The sequence below is a fragment of the Panicum virgatum genome, chromosome 5K, assembly GCF_016808335.1.
Source record: "Panicum virgatum strain AP13 chromosome 5K, P.virgatum_v5, whole genome shotgun sequence".
In the NCBI taxonomy this organism is placed as follows: Eukaryota; Viridiplantae; Streptophyta; class Magnoliopsida; order Poales; family Poaceae; genus Panicum; species Panicum virgatum.
Window position 1 is genome coordinate 56236973 of NC_053140.1, and position 18257 is coordinate 56255229.

General features: G+C 52.5%; 2 protein-coding genes across 2 annotated transcripts; one reads left to right on the forward strand and one right to left on the reverse strand.

Annotated features, from left to right (window-relative positions):
- Window positions 1-1946: 1946 nt before the first annotated feature.
- LOC120708810 (serine/threonine-protein phosphatase 7-like) lies at window positions 1947-2799 on the reverse strand. Its single transcript, XM_039994227.1, has 3 exons — window positions 2622-2799; window positions 2450-2539; window positions 1947-2365 (listed from the first exon to the last, which is right to left on the reverse strand). The coding sequence occupies exons 1-3, from the start codon at window positions 2706-2708 to the stop codon at window positions 2288-2290; spliced, it is 255 nt and encodes an 84-aa protein (XP_039850161.1). The 5' UTR covers window positions 2709-2799; the 3' UTR covers window positions 1947-2287.
- Window positions 2800-3439: 640 nt separating this feature from the next.
- LOC120710276 (vegetative cell wall protein gp1-like) lies at window positions 3440-9361 on the forward strand. The gene is made up of 2 exons (XM_039995914.1): window positions 3440-4035; window positions 9268-9361. Exons 1-2 carry the CDS (start codon window positions 3440-3442, stop codon window positions 9359-9361), a joined length of 690 nt encoding a protein of 229 aa, XP_039851848.1.
- The last annotated feature ends 8896 nt before the right edge of the window (window positions 9362-18257 follow it).

The following is an 18257-nucleotide window of genomic DNA, read 5'->3' on the forward strand; positions in this document are numbered from 1 at the left end:
TTAATTACTCCATGTTATATTTAAAATATTGTGCATTTACGTTCAAGGAATTGATTGGAACCATAGATGCATAATCTTGTATACCCAGTGTCCTTACTGGTGCAGTTATCGCTAGCACCGCTATGCTTAATTAAACTCGGTAGAAGACGGGTGATTTCCTGTCACCCGCGAGATGTAGATTTGTTACCTCAGGCAGTGTTTTGAGAAATAGTGCAATGAGAAGGAAATTGGAGACCGGGCGGAGGGAAAGTTGGACATGAATATTGATTAAAGAAAGTTGAGTCTCCGCCTGTGTCGATTGAGGACCGTTCCGTTGTTGGCCCTTTGACTGAGGATTGAACAGTACTAACCACATGTCGGAAGTAGGAGGTAGTCGAAACCGGTAAGCTAATTACCTTAATTGCGTCAGAATCTGAGTCTCGACCTGCGGTGCTGGGTAGGGTTGACGGATGGTGAAGTAGCCCACGGGTTCACTGGGTGTTCGCACGTGCGGGGCTCATCATCTGGGTGCTTGCGGGCTTGATTCAGACTTCGGGGTAATTATGGGAACAGTTGACGTGTGTGGCCCGACGGGGTTTACGCGTGTCGTGTGAGTTAGGTCCACCTTGCAAGGTTAAATCGGATCGATTCGCCGTGACTCGCGGATATGAGAGCCTTGGTCAATGCGTCGCATCGTAGTAAGGATTGAAAGGCAGAAAGAGAAAAGATTAATTTGTGTTGATGTTCTTGAAAAGATAATATGATTAACCATGTGTGCTCTAGAGAATTAGGCAAACCTAGTTTCTAGTTATCAACACAATTGGAGCTAAAATATTGAAAGTAAGGATCCAGTTTTAGTAGCTTTTCAGCAAAATAACTCCAGAGCCAAAGAGCTGTGCATGTCTAGATAATGGGCTAAGTATACCCATAGACGGGCAAGTCTTGCTGAGTATTAGAGTACTCAGGGTTTGGTTATAACCCTTCTGAGCAGGCTTTATTCCGGGAGGTTTCGAGGAAATCAGTGCGTCCTGGAGTGGTCAGCCTCTTCCTCCAGGTTGGGCGGTCGAGTGGGTTCCGCCTTCTCCGTGAAGTGCTGGCAGGTGAGCCTCACATCAGTGGGCAAGATGTGAAGCTCGTCTTTTGTCATCGACGTTATCTACCGTACAGTATTTTGAAGCTTGTTTCAAACTGTTTGTATTTTCCGCTGCGTTTGAACTCTGTATTCGAAATGTAACTCTGGCTTGTAAAACTTTATTGTAAATTAATTGGGAGACTTTGGTTTAACTCTGGCTGTAAGTTAAGTTTGAAAACTTTTGTTGCTTGTAATCACCTGTGCTCGTCTTTTGGCGAGAGTTTCTGTGCAACCGATCCTGGTTAAAGCAGGCAGTCTGAGTGTACTGGTGAAGTGCATTATTGGAGGATTAAGTTAAAAGGTTAATTAGTGCACTTGATCGGTATTATTTGGACTGTTCTGTGACAGTTCGGTTCGGTTAAACCGAATGCCCAGGCCGAACCAGCGGCGCGAGGCATCTGATCTCTTGGGAGACGGTAAAATAAAAGGAGATACCGACCGCGAGTCCGCGACCGGACCGGGTGGACCGTGTTTGAATTGGAAGAATTACCGTCCACCCCCTGCGCCTCATGTGGCCGTTAAATCGGATATGTACGGTCACAATGGCGCTCGGCCGCTGTTCCTGTTTCTCCTATCCTCGACGCGCTGAGCGCTGATGATCCGTGCGCCGCCCAACATAGCAGAGCCCGGTCGTCGTAAGAATCTCCACCGATGGGCGATGGTTGCGAGGGACATGATCTCCTGCCTGAAAACAATCCCACATTGCGCCGCTTCCACAGTTGCCAACAGCACAGCCATCGACAGAGTTTCCGGCCTGTGGCGATGGAGCTGGTCGCGTTCGGTGGCATCCGATCTCACTTGGACGCCCAGACGCTCCCAAAAGGATGCTGAAAAGGGGCAGAAGAACAGCAAATGCTCCACAGTCTCAGGTGCCCCGTACAAAGATCACAAGTAACATCAACGATATTTTTTCTGGAAGAGATTTGTTTTGCATTGTAGGCTGCCATGTAGGAGCAACCAGGTGAAGAATTGGACCCGGGGTGGTGCTCTCGAGTTCCAGAAAGTGTTTTTTGTCTGCTGACTTGGGTCTCTGCTTGCATTGATCATCCTGTACAGTCCCGAGGTGACCAGTGTCCCATTTTCTGCTGCAAAGGCCAAAGGGGGTAGTCCTCCGGTCTTCTGCAGTGGTGAGAACGACCGGTCTTCTGCAAAGTAGAATACGTGATGCATGCATCTTCAATCTCGATCCATGGCAGAATAATCAAGTTCTTCATCGGAGTCCATCACTTCCTTGTAGTCGTAGTATGCAGGCGCCTGCATCAAAGGTAGATACATGTCAAATTGTAGCCTAAATCTGGGCGCGTAGTAAACATGCATTGCTGATTTTGATTCACAGACAGACTCAAAGCTGCAGAACATTGGTGTGGCAAAATCTGGAGCACGGAGCACAAGATATGCTCCGAGGTTATTGTACCGTTCCTCTGAAGCCAACATTGAAATATTGACATGATGATGTTATCCAAACGGCATGCTTAGTAATGTTAAAAGAACTACGACAGTAAGTGCTAACCTGAAACTGTGGATAATCAGGTGCACTGAAAACAGTAATCAACTTCCCAGAATTCACCTGATGATCAATTGTGAATCCATTATTCATTCCTGAAAGATCAATACGCTGGTCCCTTGCATCTGGTCCTTCATGGGACCTAACAATGAGCTGTAAAAAGATATACAATAAAATAAATGAGTTAAATCGAGCATGAAACAAAATATCAATCAGTTTCCTCGGTTGGGGCTAGGAAGATCGCTTGTATCGGTTGGCCCTGTATTTCGGTCACTAATACAGTAGCTCTGCCATGGTAGTACTCTAGTCTAGTGATCGCAGGGCATGTTTTCCTCAGTTGTCTCTTTTTACTGTATAGTCCTGTTGGTGTATATCTGAGCCCATGTATAGAGGCCCATCTAGAGGCTCATGTAAAAGAACTATATATACCCACTCTTCTAGGGTTTGGAGAAATACATCTATTATTCTCTCCTACATGGTATCAGCTAGATTCTCCTTTCTCTAGCCGCCACCGCCGCTGCCACCATGGCTGGCCGGCCACCGGCGCCTCCTTCCCTTCCCAACTTTGCTGCTGTTGTCCCCTTTGCCGCCGCCGCCGCCGGCCCCATGGCCGGCCGGCCAGCGTCGCCCTCCCTCTCCTCCTTTCCCCCCTTTACTCTGCTCCTGCCGCCATGTGCAGGGCGCCGCCGCCCCCTCTGCTCCAGGGCGCGCCGCTGCCTCTTCTGCTCCAGGGCGGGGCCGCCGCCGCCGTCGCTGCTGCCGCCGCCCCTACCGCGGGCGCGGCCGGCACGGGCACGGGCGCGCCCGGCGTGGACACCACCGCCATGGCCGCCCCTCCTCTGTTTTTCGGCGTCCCGATGCCTCCTCTGCTTCAGGGCGCGGGCACCGCAGCCGCCGCCCTGGATCCGGCCGCCCTGCCCGTCCCTGCGCGCCGGCGCCACCCACGACCCCTGCGCCGAGCCGCCCGCGCCCCTGCGGGTCCATGCGCAGCACATACGGAGCAGTCCGCGCCGGCCACGGGACTAGCGGCACCCTGCGTGCCTGCCTGCCTGTCCGCGCCGCGCGAGATACGGGTCTGGGCGCCGGCACATGCGCATTCGCCCGTGTGGCCGCCACAGGGTGCCGCCGCCGCCCCTACCGTCCCTTGGCGCGCGCCTGCGCCTCACGCGTCCGACGCGTGGCCGCCCTATGGCGCCGTCGCCGCCCCTACCACTGGATCCGTGGGCGCGTGGCCACCCCTCGCGCCGACCGTGCCTGCGCCCGCGACGGCCGTGCTGGCCATGGCGCGCGTGCCCGCGCCCACACCGAACGCGCCCGCGTGGCCTGCGTTCAGTATGCCCCCAACGCTGCTGCGGCCGACGCTCCTCTCGCCGCGGCCCTCCTCGCCGCCATGTCTGAGGCTGCGGTGGCTCAGGAGTGGGTCTGCGCGGCTGCCCTCGCTTGGGAGCACGAGCGCTCCGCGTCCGACACTCTCACTCGTCGGGCCGCCGCGGAGAAGCACTACTTCCAGCCCGTCCCCTTCCTTGAGCACGGCGCTTCGTCCTCCCACCAGGCTCCGCCCTCTAGATCTGGACCCAGATTGACCCGCCCGACCCCCCTCCTTGGTGATCCTCTCACCGGCCAAACCGGGGGTGGGGGAGGCCGCGGGCGTCGTCGCCGGTGGGGGGGGGAGGGACGTGGTGGTGGTGGTGCTGGCGGCACTGCTCCGGCTCCGACCCCGACTCCGGCTCCCACTCATGCTCCTGGCCCTGAGGGTACGCCCTGGCCATCCTTCAGCGCCCCATGGCCAGCGCGCATCCCGATGTGGCCGTTTCAGGGTCGGAGGGGGCCTCGTCCTCAGCCCCAGCCGGCGGCCATGCTCGCTGCTGCTGCTCCCCTGTTCGCGCCGTTCTGGACCCCGCCCGCTCCACCCAGCCAGTAGCCGACCTGGCCTGTGGGGTGGCACCATGCCGCACTAGCGCAGTCCTTCAGCGCCATGGGGTGGACGCCGCCGGTCAGCACCGAGTGGATCGCCGACTCAGGTGCCTCCTTCCACACCACCCCTGATGCCGGTATCCTCTCTTCTGTCTGAGCCCCACACCCCTCTTGTCCTTCTTCCATCATGGTTGGTGACAGGTCTTGCCTTCCTGTCAACGCCGTGGGTTCTGCTCCTGGCTCTTTTCGTCTTCCCAATGTCCTTGTTGCTCCTCAGATGGTTCATAATCTTTTTTTCATTCGTCAGTTTACAGCTGACAATTCTTGTTCCATCGAGTTTGATTCTTCTGGCCTCACTGTAAAGGATTCGGCCTCCCGGCGTCCAATACTCCGGTGTGTGACAGCACGGGGCCCCTTTACACCCTTCGCCTTCCTTCTTCCACTGCACCACTCTCGCCTTCTTCTTCGCCCTGGCCGTCTTGGTCTGCCACTTTTGCCGCGACGCCGTCTTCCACCACCTGGCACCGCCGTCTTGGTCACCCTGGCCACGACGTTCTGGCTCAGCTCAGTCGTAGTACCGATATTTCTAGTACTAGGGCTCCTGCTGAGCACCTCTGCAATGCGTGCCAGCTCGGTCGTCATGTTCGGCTCCCTTTTTCTTCTTCTTCTTCTCATGCTGCGCATGCCTTTGATCTTGTTCACTGTGACCTGTGGATCTCTCCTGTTCTCAGCCTTTCTGGCTATAAGTACTATCTGGTGGTGGTCGATGATTTCTCGTACTACTCTTGGACTTTCTCTTTGCGCGCTAAGTCTGAGTCCTTTCCCACCCTCCTCCACTTCTTCGCCTGTGTGTCTACTCAGTTCGGCCTCACCATTAAGGCCGTCCAGTGTGGCAACGGGCGTGATTTCGACAACTCCACCTCCCGTTCTTTCTTCCTCTCTCGGGGTGTTCAGCTGCGTATGTCTTGTTCGTATACCTCTCCCCAGAACGGCAAGGCTGAGCGAATGATTCGCACGACGAACGACGTCCCCCACGCTTCTGGACTGAGAGCCTCCACACCGCCACCTACTTGCTCAACCGCCTTCCGTCCACTGCTTCTCCTGCTCCCACTCCACACCACACTCTCTTTGGTACCCCTCCTCCCTACGACCACCTTCGGGTCTTCGGGTGTGTGTAACAGAACCGTCCAAATTAAATCGGCTTAAGTGTGCTAACTATCATCTTAATGGTTAATCAAGTTACCACGCACTTAAAACGGTGTAATCCGGTCCTCTGTCGGGTTAAGGATCGAAAAACACTGGAAGTCTCGCACGAAGATGAGCACAAATAATTACAAACAGACAAAAATTCTCAAATTTAATTTACAATGCGGAGTTTTACAAACAAGTTTACGTAAAATATCAGAGTTCAAAATACAGCGAAAATTAAATAGAAGTTTAGTTTAGAAAAACAACGATAACTACGATGACGTGAGGACGTCACATCGAGCCCACCGATGTGAATCTTGGTTAGCTTCAACCAGCAGCAGCTACCTGAAAATATGGTAACAACAAACCCTGAGTATACTAATACTCAGCAAGACTTACCCGACTATTGGTATATACTTAGCCGACTCCTAGACATGCAAAGCTTTTTGGCTCTGAAGTTTATTTTGCTGAAAAGCTACCAATAGTGGATCCTTACTTTTAATATTTTAGCTCAAATTTAATTTAACAAGTATCAACTAGATTTGCCTGAACATCTAAAGCAAGCATGGTTGATCACATTAATCTTTCCAGAGTACCACAATCATATCTCATATGTTAACTTTCCATTCTCATTTCAATCTTTTACTACGATGCGACACAGTGGCCAAGGCTCTCATATCCGCGAGTCACGGCGAATCGATCTGATTTAACCTTGCAAGGTGGACCTAACTCACACGATACGTGCAGCCACGCCGGACCACATATGTCAATTGTTCCCATCATTACCCCGACGTCTGAACCACGCCTGCCAAAACCCGGGTGAATGGCCCCTCACGGCGAACTCCCAGACAACCCGAAGGCGACATACATTCCATCACCCGCCATCATCCCACTCCCAGAGTAGCAGGTCGCAGTTCAAAGTATCGTTGCAAATCAGGTAATTAGCTTACCGGTTTCGACTACCTCCTACTTCCGGCATGTGGTTAGTATTGTTCAATCCTCGGTCAACAATGCCAACAATGGTATGGTCCTCAATCGACACAGGTGGAGGCTCACTTTCCATTCATTCCATATCCATAACCAAATTCATCTCCGCCTGGCCTCCATTTATCTTTCCTCATTAATTCCTTCTCAACCCACTTTGCCATAAGTAACAAGGACCTATATCTCGCGAGTGACAGGAATCACTCGACTTCTACTGAATCCTGATTAAGCATGACAGCACTAACGACCTGCACACTAATAGAGTAACTGAGGAACCCTAGGGATTATGCATCTATGGTTTCATTTCAACTCCTAGAAAACTTAATGCACAATTACATAAATAACCATTGAATACTCGAATTAGGGGTTATGCTCCGGGGCTTGCCTGGGATTAACACTAAGTCAGTGTTAGTTAGATGATACTCGCTTGGCGAGCATCTGCCTTCGGTCATGCACATCGAGATCCATCCATCCATCTTCTGGATATGTCCACCAAACATCGTCTTCGATTTCGGCTCCAACAGCACGTCCTTCACATGGTTCATCTATTGTACCTAAATGAGATGCAACAATACATATGTATAAACATAAGAAAAACACATGATGCAATACAATGCAATCAAACAGACATGGCTAGGACAACATTTACTGATTAACCATAGCAACAAAAAAAACAAGCTCAAAAGGAAAACGGTTTGTTGCTGATGTAAGATTTCAGATTTCAAACACTTCAGCCTTAAGTGATTCCTTCGAAAAGCATTACTAAACTTTACTTAGAAAAGCCAAGCAATGCTATAAAGCAAGAAGGATTAACTAGAGACCTTATTTAACTAATAAGCAAGCATAAGCAAGTTAAATAAAACCAACCATATTCTAGTATAACCAGGTTAACATGATTTACACATGAATAAGAATTTAGTTGCTGTATTTAAATATTCAAAAAATATTTCTTAGCAACAAATATAAAAGGAAAACTAACACTAGGAACCAAACAAAAAGTAAAAACTTAACTTGTAATCATAAACTGGTAACCAAATTTTACCAGCACGATAAGCTACTGAGAAAGAGTGTAAAAAACAATTAACCAACATTTATTGATAACATAAAGCATTTATTTTAGCCTCAACAAGACAAATTGAACAAAAATAGATTTCCAAAACATGCACATAGCTTCTGGACATGAAATTTTTACAATGAACTAAACATGCAAAGAGTAAGCTACTACATAAATTTCATAATTTTTGGATGCCCAGAACTGCAGATATTAAATAAACAAACTAAAACAAGCATTGACCATGGATGACGTCAAGGTATCAGAAGCATCAGAGCAACAGCAGGACAGCGAGCCTATGAATGAAATTTCGAGGAGCATGGGGTGCTTCCCTTGCAGCTCGTCTGATGGCATTTCAAACCTTGACATGAAAATGGCTGATGATGCACGCGGCTATTACTCGCCACTGAGCTTTGATCCTTGCTTTGGCGCACTGGATGACTTTACTCGCCCTGGATTCGACATCTCTGAGGATCCCTTCTCCTTTCTGCCTTCGGGATGCAGTTATGTACAGCAGAATGGAGACAACTGATGGAGGTCACCGTTGATAATGACGACAAGGGCACTGGCAGCCTTTATGTATGGCGTATGCATGATGCTAGTCTGGTTCTTGCTATATTCAAGAGTCATTTTAGGTTATGCCTTCTTTTTTCTTAAGTGTACTTCATTTGGTGGTCATCAATAATGAGCACTTTTAGCATTTCGTACGGACCGAGATAGCCCCAATTTTCAGTATATACATGCAAGATTTACTGTGTCATTTTTGCTGACCTTGCGACATGTTTGTAGTTGCCGGGAATTTGTCATAGCAGGACAAATAGACTATCGTTTAGCTGGGTGATTTCCCATGACACAGATCAGCGATAACAAGTTGCCCAGCTGCTAATCTGGTTCTGTTATTGCTGGTAAAGAGCTGCATGAGTTACCAGCGAGTGATCTTTCTATCGAAACATTGCGGTGCTAGATTTGTGCAGAGCTTGATATGGTGTAGTTTCCTTTCGCTACAGCACCTGACAAATTGATAATGATGACGATGGATACAGAGAGTTCTTTTTGCTCTTTTCTCTGACTGACTTCCTCGCTGACGTCTGAATACTGAACGCTGTGAATTTGCAAGCGTGCTGGGGGGAGGGAAGGTCATTCTGGACAGCTAATAAGGAAGGCTTGTAGAAATTGAAGCCTAATCGAAGCGAGATGGGGAAATCACGAAAAAATTGAAGCCTAATTTTTCCGACCTCCCAAACCTAACAAAACACGCACCCACCAACTAGCACCATTGCTGCACCACCTTCACCTATTCCACTGCATTATTGCAGACTCGCTAGTGCAACTCGGGTCGTGGACTCACAGCAGTCGTACCCCAAGCAAGCCCACTGCTCAGGCTGCCCTTAAGCTGAGGCCTGAGGGACAACTACCCATCGCCCCCCCTCGTGGCTCAGATCGCCTCCAACTCCAATCGATGGTTTCTCCCTGCCTGCTGTTCCCATTCCCATTGCCGTTCTTCATCGTTCCCAGCAAGCCAGGCCGTGGCATCCTACTCGACCTGACGCACGTCGGCGCCCGCGGTCTTCTCGCGGCGGCCGACCGCGTCCGCCGCGCCTTCGTGTGAGCGGCCTCCTCGCCGAGCTCACGGCGCCCTCCGCATCGACGATGCGGAGCGACGATCGCTGGAGGTCGACATTGCTGTGGCAGCTCACGGTGGAGGCCACGACGGCGCCGACGAGCCGCCTCGACCCGTGCACCAGCATGGTGGATGGGGCCTGGAAAACGCACCTGGTAGGTATTGAGCTCGCGTTCGAGGCCGTGGCGGCGAACATCTGGTCCCCAATCCCGGCCAGGTGGCCAGCAGGCGCGGGGTGCCTGACGACCGGGGGGACGGCAGATGAAATACCGTCCGGGGGGACGGTATTTTAAATACCGTCCGCCCCCTGGCCTCTCGTGGCCGTTAGATCGCGCATGTACGGCCACCTACCGCCTTTGGATTTCGGAAGACAGCGACGGCCCTTTCCTCCTTCCTCGCTCGACTGCTGTTCTCCTCGACGTCGCGCTGAGCTCCGAGCCGCGCGTCGCCCAACGAGCAAGAATCCTGCGGCTGCAAGAATCACGTTCGATTCTGATAGTTGCGAGAGCTTTGTAGGTACTGGGATGCTTAACCCGCCGGACATGGGAGGTGGAATGGCACGGTGGTGCCATGGCCGGCGGCGGCGCTGTTCCTGGCATTCTGAGTACTGCGGCGAGCCTGCCTCCGGCGATGGCAAGAGCCTCCAAAAGCATGACAGGCTACTTGTTGGCTACGACCACTACATTGACTTGGACAGTAGACTCTGTGCTACCGTAGCTCGGCAGCTGGACAGCGTGCGCTCGCTGCCGCACGGCACCGAGGTCCGGCTGTCTGTCTATCAATTTGCCTTAACCATGCTCGTCAAGAATCGATCCATACAGCAGGAATGACCAAACCCTTCGTACCGTGTCTAATCGTGTCCAACGATGGTTCCTCATCGGCCTGCTGTTCCAATTGCCGTTCTTCACCGTTCCCAGCAAGCCAGGCCATGGCATCCGACTCGACCTGACGAAAGTCGACGACCGCGGTCTCCTCGCGGCGGCCGACCGCGTCCGCCGCGCCGCCGGGCGAGCGGCCTCCTGGCCGGCTCGCCGCGGTCACGGCGCCCTCCGCATCGATGATGTGGAGCGGCGGCGCTGGCACTTCCACTGCCACGGCAACGGCGGCCGTCCACGCGAGCCGGGCGACGAACCTCGTCGACCTCCGCATCGGCACGCCGTCGCCCGCGCTCACGGCCCTGCTCTACACGGGCAGCAATGGCGCTTGATCCACCACCGTTCGATCCCCACGTCGGCTCCGGCGAGATAACCATCACACCCGCGCACCGGATCCCAGCGCGTCGTCGCGGAGGACTGCGGTCAAGCGGGGAAGGAGGAAAAGTCTACCTACCTTGACTTGATCGGTGCCGCATATTTGAGACCCAACGGTCTTAAGAGATCGAGGGTGGACGGTAAATGAAATACCGTCCACCCCGTCCATCACCAGGGTGGGCCTGATCGCCGCCACTGCTACGGGCGCGTCGCCGTATACCGGACGGCGGCGGCGCGCAGGCCGGCGACATGGGCTTCTTCCCGCGCCACGACGCGTCGATCATCATCGACGGATGCAACAATCTGCTGCTCTACTACGCGTCCCGGCCGCCGGCGTTCCACGTAGTGAACCCGACCACGCCGCCACGCTTCCTGCGCCGCGCGCGAGAGTGCTGCTCTCCGTGTTGTCGTTCGACCCCTGCGTCTCCCAGCTCTACAAGGTGCTCTGCTTCGCGGGCTGGCTTTCTCGGCGCGCGACCATCGAGGTGTTTGACTGCAAGCGTCAGATGCCGGGCACTGCCGTCAGCCGTGGCCGCTAGCGGCAGCAGAACCTCAGTGCATGAGATTACGACGGCGCCGAAGAGCCCCGCCGGCCAGTGCACCAGCATGGGGCCTGGAACGCGCACCTGGCAGGTTTTGAGCTCGCATTCGAGGCCATGGCGGCGAAGTTCTGGGCCGCAATCCCGGCCAGGTGGCCACGCGCCTGATCCCTGGGGGACGGTAGATGAAATACCGTCCGGGTGGACGGAGTTTCAAATACCGTCCATGCCCTGGGCGTATCCTGGCCGTCAGATCATACACGTACGGCCACCGATCCCCTTCGTATTTTCGAAGACAGCGAAGAAGGCCCTTGCTTCTTCCTCGCTCGACTGTCCGTTCTCCTGGACCTGGAGACCTCGACAATGCGCGGAGCTCCGAGCCTCCGATCCGCCGCGCGTCGACCAACGCGAGCCAGAGTCTAGTGGCCGTACGAATCACTTCGGCGTTTTGAGAGCTTCGTTGGCAGGTGGGATGCTTATCCCTCCAGACATGGGAGGTGGAACGGTGTGGCGGCGCCATGGCCGGCTCCGTCCCAGGTGTTCTGAGTTCTACGGCGTGTGCCTGCCTCCGGCGAGGGCGAGGGCCAAAAGTAGCAGTCGACGATAGAGCACCGCCGAGGGCCGAGGAGCACGAGCGAGCAGCGGTGCGACCTCTGATGCCCCGTGGACGGCGGCGACGTTGATTCGGATGCATCGGCAAGGCTAACTAGCTAGAGCCATCACAAATTTGATTGCGAGGAGGCTGTCATGCCAGCGAAAGCGGCCGGTGGGGGCACCGGCAATGCATCGACCGGCGTTGCTGGGATTGTCTGCTTTGATCTCGCCCAGCACGTGCAAGGGATTCGATGCTAAGCTGCTCCGATTCTGCAGCCAACACCATGTGACTTCAGATTTTTGAAGCGTTTACCGTGACATGGATATTGCTGCTCAAACATCCAAGGAGTCTCATGTTCCCAATTCAAAATGAATGTTGAAAGTTTGTCATCAGAGGTTTTTCTATCTTGGCAATGTCCGATGATGTGCCGCATAAGAACTGCTGTGGTGGTCCGTACTAATAATTACAGGTTGCAGTTGTTCAGGTTCAGCGAAAAAGACATGTTCTTCAGGTGCCGCCACTAGATGCTTCAGAGTGACGTCGAGAGGATGGATCATAAACTTGGTGGCCACAGCCACTTCGTCAGTTTTACCAAATGGAACCAAAGGAAGAAAGTTCAAACATCGCACGGGGTTGAGACAGGGCAACACCCTCTCACCAATGCTCTTTATCCTAGCACTAGAATCTTTACAAAAGTTACTTGAGAAGGCACGATCAACATCTGCAATGACACCGATGCAATGTAAAGCAGCGAGGTTCAGGATTAGCCTCTATGCAAATGATTCGGCAGTATTTGTCAATCCATTGAAAGAAGATGCGGAAGTGCTTAAAGAAGTGTTTGCAGCCTTTGGGGAAGCTTCAGGTTTATGCAAAAATTTAGACAAGAGTGGAGAATACCCGATCAGATGTGAGGCAATAAATCTTGATACAGTTCTGCAGAGTCTGCCCTGTCAGGTTAAGTGCTTCCCTTGCACTTACCTAGGGCTGCCACTGAGTATAAGAAAATTGAAAGGAGTGGAAGTGCAGCCATTGGTAGACAAGATTGAAGACAGACTACCATCGTGGAAAGGAAAATTACTAGACAAGGCTGGAAGGTTAACACTAGTGCTATCAGTTCTGACTTCAGTACCAATATGGGCTCTGTAAAGAATTGATAGGATCAGAAGGAGCTTTCTGTGGAAAGGAGAGGAGGATGCCAGTGGGGGTCAGTCTTGTTGCTTGGAAGAAAGTTTTGCTACCAAAACAGATGGGTCGTCTAGGGGTCCTTGATCTTCAGGCTTTCAGAAGGGCGTTGCAACTAAGATAGTAAGATGGTTGTGGTTTGAGTGGGTTGTTTTTTTTAATACAATTTTTTACTCAAATTACAGAAAAATACTATAAAATTCTCAAATTACAAAACTAGGTTATACTCGTCCGCTGGTTGGACGAAATATGATTTTCGTCCAGTGGGAGGACGAAATACGGTAATTTCGTCTGTCCGTCAGACGAAATTTAGATTTCGTCGTTTCAGTAGTCGAAATACAAGAATTTCGTCTAGCCGTCGGACGAAATTATATTTCGTCCAGTGGGCAGACGAAAATTTTCATGAATTAACAATTTATTACTGTTTTCGTGTAGCTTTGCATGACGAAATTTATATTTCGTCTAATGGGTAGACGAAATTAAATTTCGTCCGCTGGGCAGATGAAATTTGGAATTTCGTCTACCCGTTAGACGAAATTTAGTTTGATTCCCCCCCCCAAATTTGACGATTTCAATGTTGTTTTATATGTGTGTCACAGTTGATTTATTGTGTTACATCTGGAACTCCGAGTAGAGCGTCGAGCAAACAAATAAAGGATAACTGGTACTGCGAGGGTGTATTACTTTCGTGATTTCGTCCAGGCAGCAGACGACCATGATCTAGTTTTGAAATTCCTACGATGCAGAGTATTAATCTGTAATTTGAGTAAAAAAATGTATTAAAAAAATTCGAACCTGACATACCCTGGGTTGGCACTACACCACCTTGTGACAATGTTGACCTCCAGTTATTCAGAGTTAGCACTGTTTTTTTTCGCAACCGTGCCTGAGCACGTTTTTCATTAAGAGAAAAGCACAGAGTTAGCACTGTTGTCAGTATCTATAATGGTAGTCGGGCTAAGTTCTGGGAGAAATCATTCCATGGCATACTAGACAAACTAGACTCATGATTATGGTATAGCTGATGTGGCCTGTTGCTGCAAAAGGAGCAATCGAAAAAATATTTCAGTAAAATCAATAAAGTGTAGTCAGAGCAAGCTGTGAAAGACGTTTCCCTTTTATATACGTAATTATGGCTATACATTCGAAACAGGATATATGTAACAGTGTGTCCAAGAAGGGTTGCAGGCTCCATTTGAGTGGCAAACTTCATTATAATTTCTTAATGTCTTCTGAAAAAAATCTAGTAAAAGACTTAAATTGATCCTTTCTTCTCATGACTAAAATTTTACTCTTCTACATGGTTTTCTATTCTTCCTTTTTCTGGCCAAAGCTCCAGCACCGCAATGCAGGGAGGAGCTGTGAAACAGGCTACCATTTGAAAGGAGAAACTTCAATCACTTAAGACTGATTGTTGCATGAATAAGCGAACAAAAAGGATCCTACATTATTAACATGAAATTAAATGTATGCTTATTATACAGCAATGGAGTCAGCATTGGTTCTATATTGCATTAGCCCACACCAACTGCAGAGTGTTCGTCCATGGTAATTAATCAATTATAAGTTATTGTGTTCTGCGACCTGCAAATGGGTATGATTGGTAGGAGACACTACTTTAAGCAAATCTTGAAAGCAATCCCAGCACAGAAGTGCATGTAAACAATATCCCTGGATAAACTGATCGAAATATCATATCCTTCAGGTTGCAAGTTGCAATGTTACAGATGAGCTAGAAATTCAAAGGATTGTCTTATGTACCATTCTTTTCGGAGAAGATTATGCCCAGTGGAGTGTTTCAAAGCCCTTAAGTGCTACACCTTTACTGATTAGTATTCAGTTTGGGAATCTTAGCCTTAGTCCTCGTTTCTTTGAATGGTTCAGACAACTTGTTAACGATCTACTTAAAATACTTAAATATACTGTAGCTCCATAGAAACGGTTCATATTTATTGGAAGCTGTATTTTATCGGAAATATGACAAGGAGGGTAAATGTGTGCTTTTGTAAAAAAAAACAATCGAAAGACACTGCAGAAGCAGATGCTCAACGTTCACATCCCGGCGATGAACATACTGACATATAGCTACATAATGCTCAGAACTCATAAGGAGACATCCATGGAATTTTGATTTTGTTTCTAACCACAGCCTATGCATTTGCGCACAAACTAGTACACACACTGTTGCCTAGCAACAAAACATGCACCATAAGAGAGTTGTGGTCAGCACGTTGTGCTGCTATCAGTCTCAGACGCTGGACCAGACAAGCTAGTTCAGATACAAGAAGATGTTTCTAAGCTAAATACCAGCTTTCATATTTCTTTCTATGTCCTCTGCAGATGAATGACTTTCTGCTATCATTAAGGTATATACATTTCACATAATTTAGTAAACATTTTATGGAATCTTCAACCATTACTGAGCTTTGTAGGGGTGCTTATCCCGCCCGACAAAGGAGGTGGAATGGCACCTTGGCGCCGTGGCCGGCGCGGTTCCTGGCCTTCTGAGTACTGCGGCGAGCCGGCGAGCCTGCCTCTGGCGACAGCGAGAGCCTTCACAAGCATGACAACTACCCATCCCCAAGCAAGCGCAGTATCAAGCGATGGTTTCTCCCTACCTGGTGCCTGCCGTTCCCATTCCCATTGCCGTTCTTCACCGTTCCCAGCAAGCCAGGCCGTGGCATCCGATTCGACCTGACGCGCCTCCGCGCCCGCGATCTTCTTGCGGCGGCCGACCGCGTTCGCCGCGTCTTCGGGTGAGCGGCCTTCTCGCCGAGGTCACGGCGCCCTCCGCATCGATGGTACAGAGCGACGGCGCTGGAGGTCGACATTGCTGTGGCAGCTCACGGTGGAGGCCACGACGGCGCCGACGAGCCGCTTCGGCCCGTGCACCAGCATGGTGGATGGAGCCTGGAACGCGCACATGGTAGGTATTGAGCTCGCGTTCGAGGCCGTGGCGGCGAACATCTGGTCCCCAATCCCGACCAGGTGGCCAGCGGCGCGTTGTGCCTGACGCCTGGGGGGACGGTAGATGAAATGGACGGTATTTCAATTACCGTCCACCCCTGGCCTCTCGTGGCCGTTAGATCGCACATGTACGCCATCGGATTTTGGACGACAGTGAAGGCCCTTTCCTCCTTCCTCGCTCGATTGCTGGTCTCCTTAACCTCGCACTGCGAGCCGTTCGTCGTCCAACGAGGCAGAGTCTAGCGGCTGCAAGAATCACTTCCGAATTCCGATAGTTGCGAGAGCTTTGTAGGTACTGGGATGCTTATCCCGCCGGACATGGGAGGTGGAACGGCACGGTGGTGCCATGGCCGGCGGCGGCGCGGTTCCTGGCGTTCTGAGTACTGCGGCGAGGCTGCCTCCGGCGACGGCGAGATCCTTCACAAGCATGACACCATGAGGTTGTCTGTCTATTTAGTTGCCTTAACCATGTTCATCAAGAATCGATCCATACTGCAGGACTGACCAAACGCTTCGTACCATGTCCACCAATCGCCTCCAAGCGATGGTTTCTCCGCTGCCTGCTATTCCAATTGCCGTTCTTCACCCTTCCCAGCAAGCCAGGCCGTGGCATCCGGCTCGACCTGACGCATGTCGACGGCTCGACGCCCGCGGCCTCCTCGCGGCGGCTGACGGGTCCGCCACGCCATCGGGCGAGGGGCATCCTCGCCGCGGTCACGGCGCGACGGCGGCCGTCCACGCGAGCCCGGCGACGAACCTCGTCGACCTCCGCATCGGCACGCCGTCGCTCACGCTCACGGACGTGCTCGAAACGGGCAGCAATGGCGCTTGAACCACCACCGTTCGATCCACTCGTCAGCTCCGGCGAGATAACTATCACACCCGCGCACCAGAGCGGAGGAACCCAGCGTTTCGTCGAGGAGGACTGCGGTCAAGCCGGGAAGGAGGAAAAGTCTCGGTACCTTAACTTGATCGGTGCCGCATATTTGAGATCCAACGGTCTTTAGAGATCGGGGTGGACGGTAAATGAAATACCGTCCCCCCTCGGTTCATCTATTACCGTCCATCCCCGGGCCGGGTCTGATCGCCGCCACGGCCAGGAGCGCGTCGCCGTATACCGGACGGCGGCGTCGCGGAGGCCGGCGAAATGGGCTTCTTCCCCCGAGCCACGACGGATGCAACGGCCTGCTGCTCCACTACGCAACCCGGCCGGCGGCGTTCCACGTCGTGGACCCGACCGTGCGGCGGCGGGCGGCGGGCCGCGCTTCCTGCGCCGCGCGCGAGGGCGGTGCTCTCCGTGCTGTTGTTCGACCCCTACATCTCCCAGCGCTTCAAGGTGCTCTGCTTCATGGGTTGGCTGTGCTGGTGCGCGGCCATGGAGTTGTTCGACTCCGAGCGCGGCGCGGGCCCGGCAAGATGTCGAGCACTGCCGTGTGGCGTGTGCCCATGGCCTCCAGCGGCTCTCGTCTAGTGTCGGCACGCGCCCCTGGTACCCTCCTCACCTTGCCGGACACATCCAATCCGATCGACACAGCCGTCCAAAGGTGCAGCTGCAGTGGCTCTGGTAGGGTTCATGTAGCCGTGGAGGCGAACTTCTGGTCCCCAATCCCGGCCAGGTGGCCAGCGGCGCGTGGTGGCTGACGACCGGGGGGGGACGGCAGATGAAATACCGTCCGGGTGGACGGTATTTGAAATACCATGCGCTCCCTGGCCTCTCGTGGCTGTTAGATCGCGCGTGTACGGCCATCTACCGCCTTTGGATTTCGGAAGCCTTCCTCGTCCTCTCTCGACTGTTGTTCTTCTCCACGTCGCACTGAGCTCCGAGCCGCGCGTCGCCCAACGAGCCAGAGTCCCAGCAGCCAGGCCGTGGCATCCGACTCGACATGACGAATGTCGTCGACCATGGTCTGCTCGTAGCGGCCGGCCGCGTCCGCCGCGCCGCCGGGCGAGCGGCCTCCTGGATGGCTCGCCGCGGTCACGGCGCCCTCCGCCCCTCCGCATCGATAATGGGGAGCGGCGGCGCTGACACTTCCACTGCCACGGCAACGGTGGCCGTCCACGCGAGCCCGGCGACGAACCTCGTCGACCATCATCGACGGCCGCAACGGCCTGCTGCTCTACTACACGTCCCGGCCGGCGGCGTTCCATGCGATACGGGCTCACGGTTGAGACCATGGCGGCGTGGTTCTATCTGGCGGCCAGCGGTTGCCCTGGGCACGAAAAACCAAAAACTGAGGACCGAACCGAAAAAACCGAAAACCGAAGCCGAACCGAACTGAAACCGAGAATTTCGGTTCCCATTCGGTTCCAGATTCTCAGGAACCGAATTTACTCGGTTAATTCGGTTCGGT

Coding starts and splice junctions, on each gene's coding strand:
- LOC120708810 (XM_039994227.1), bottom strand. CDS start 2,708: ATGAATAATGGATTCACAATTGATCATCAGGTGAATTCTGGGAAGTTG. Junction 2,540..2,621: donor CTGATTATCCACAGTTTCAG/GTTAGCACTTAC, acceptor ATTTCAATGTTG/GCTTCAGAGGAACGGTACAA. Junction 2,366..2,449: donor TGTTCTGCAGCTTTGAGTCT/GTCTGTGAATCA, acceptor CCTTTGATGCAG/GCGCCTGCATACTACGACTA.
- LOC120710276 (XM_039995914.1), top strand. CDS start 3,440: ATGGCCGCCCCTCCTCTGTTTTTCGGCGTCCCGATGCCTCCTCTGCTT. Junction 4,036..9,267: donor CTGCGGTGGCTCAGGAGTGG/GTCTGCGCGGCT, acceptor CATCGTTCCCAG/CAAGCCAGGCCGTGGCATCC.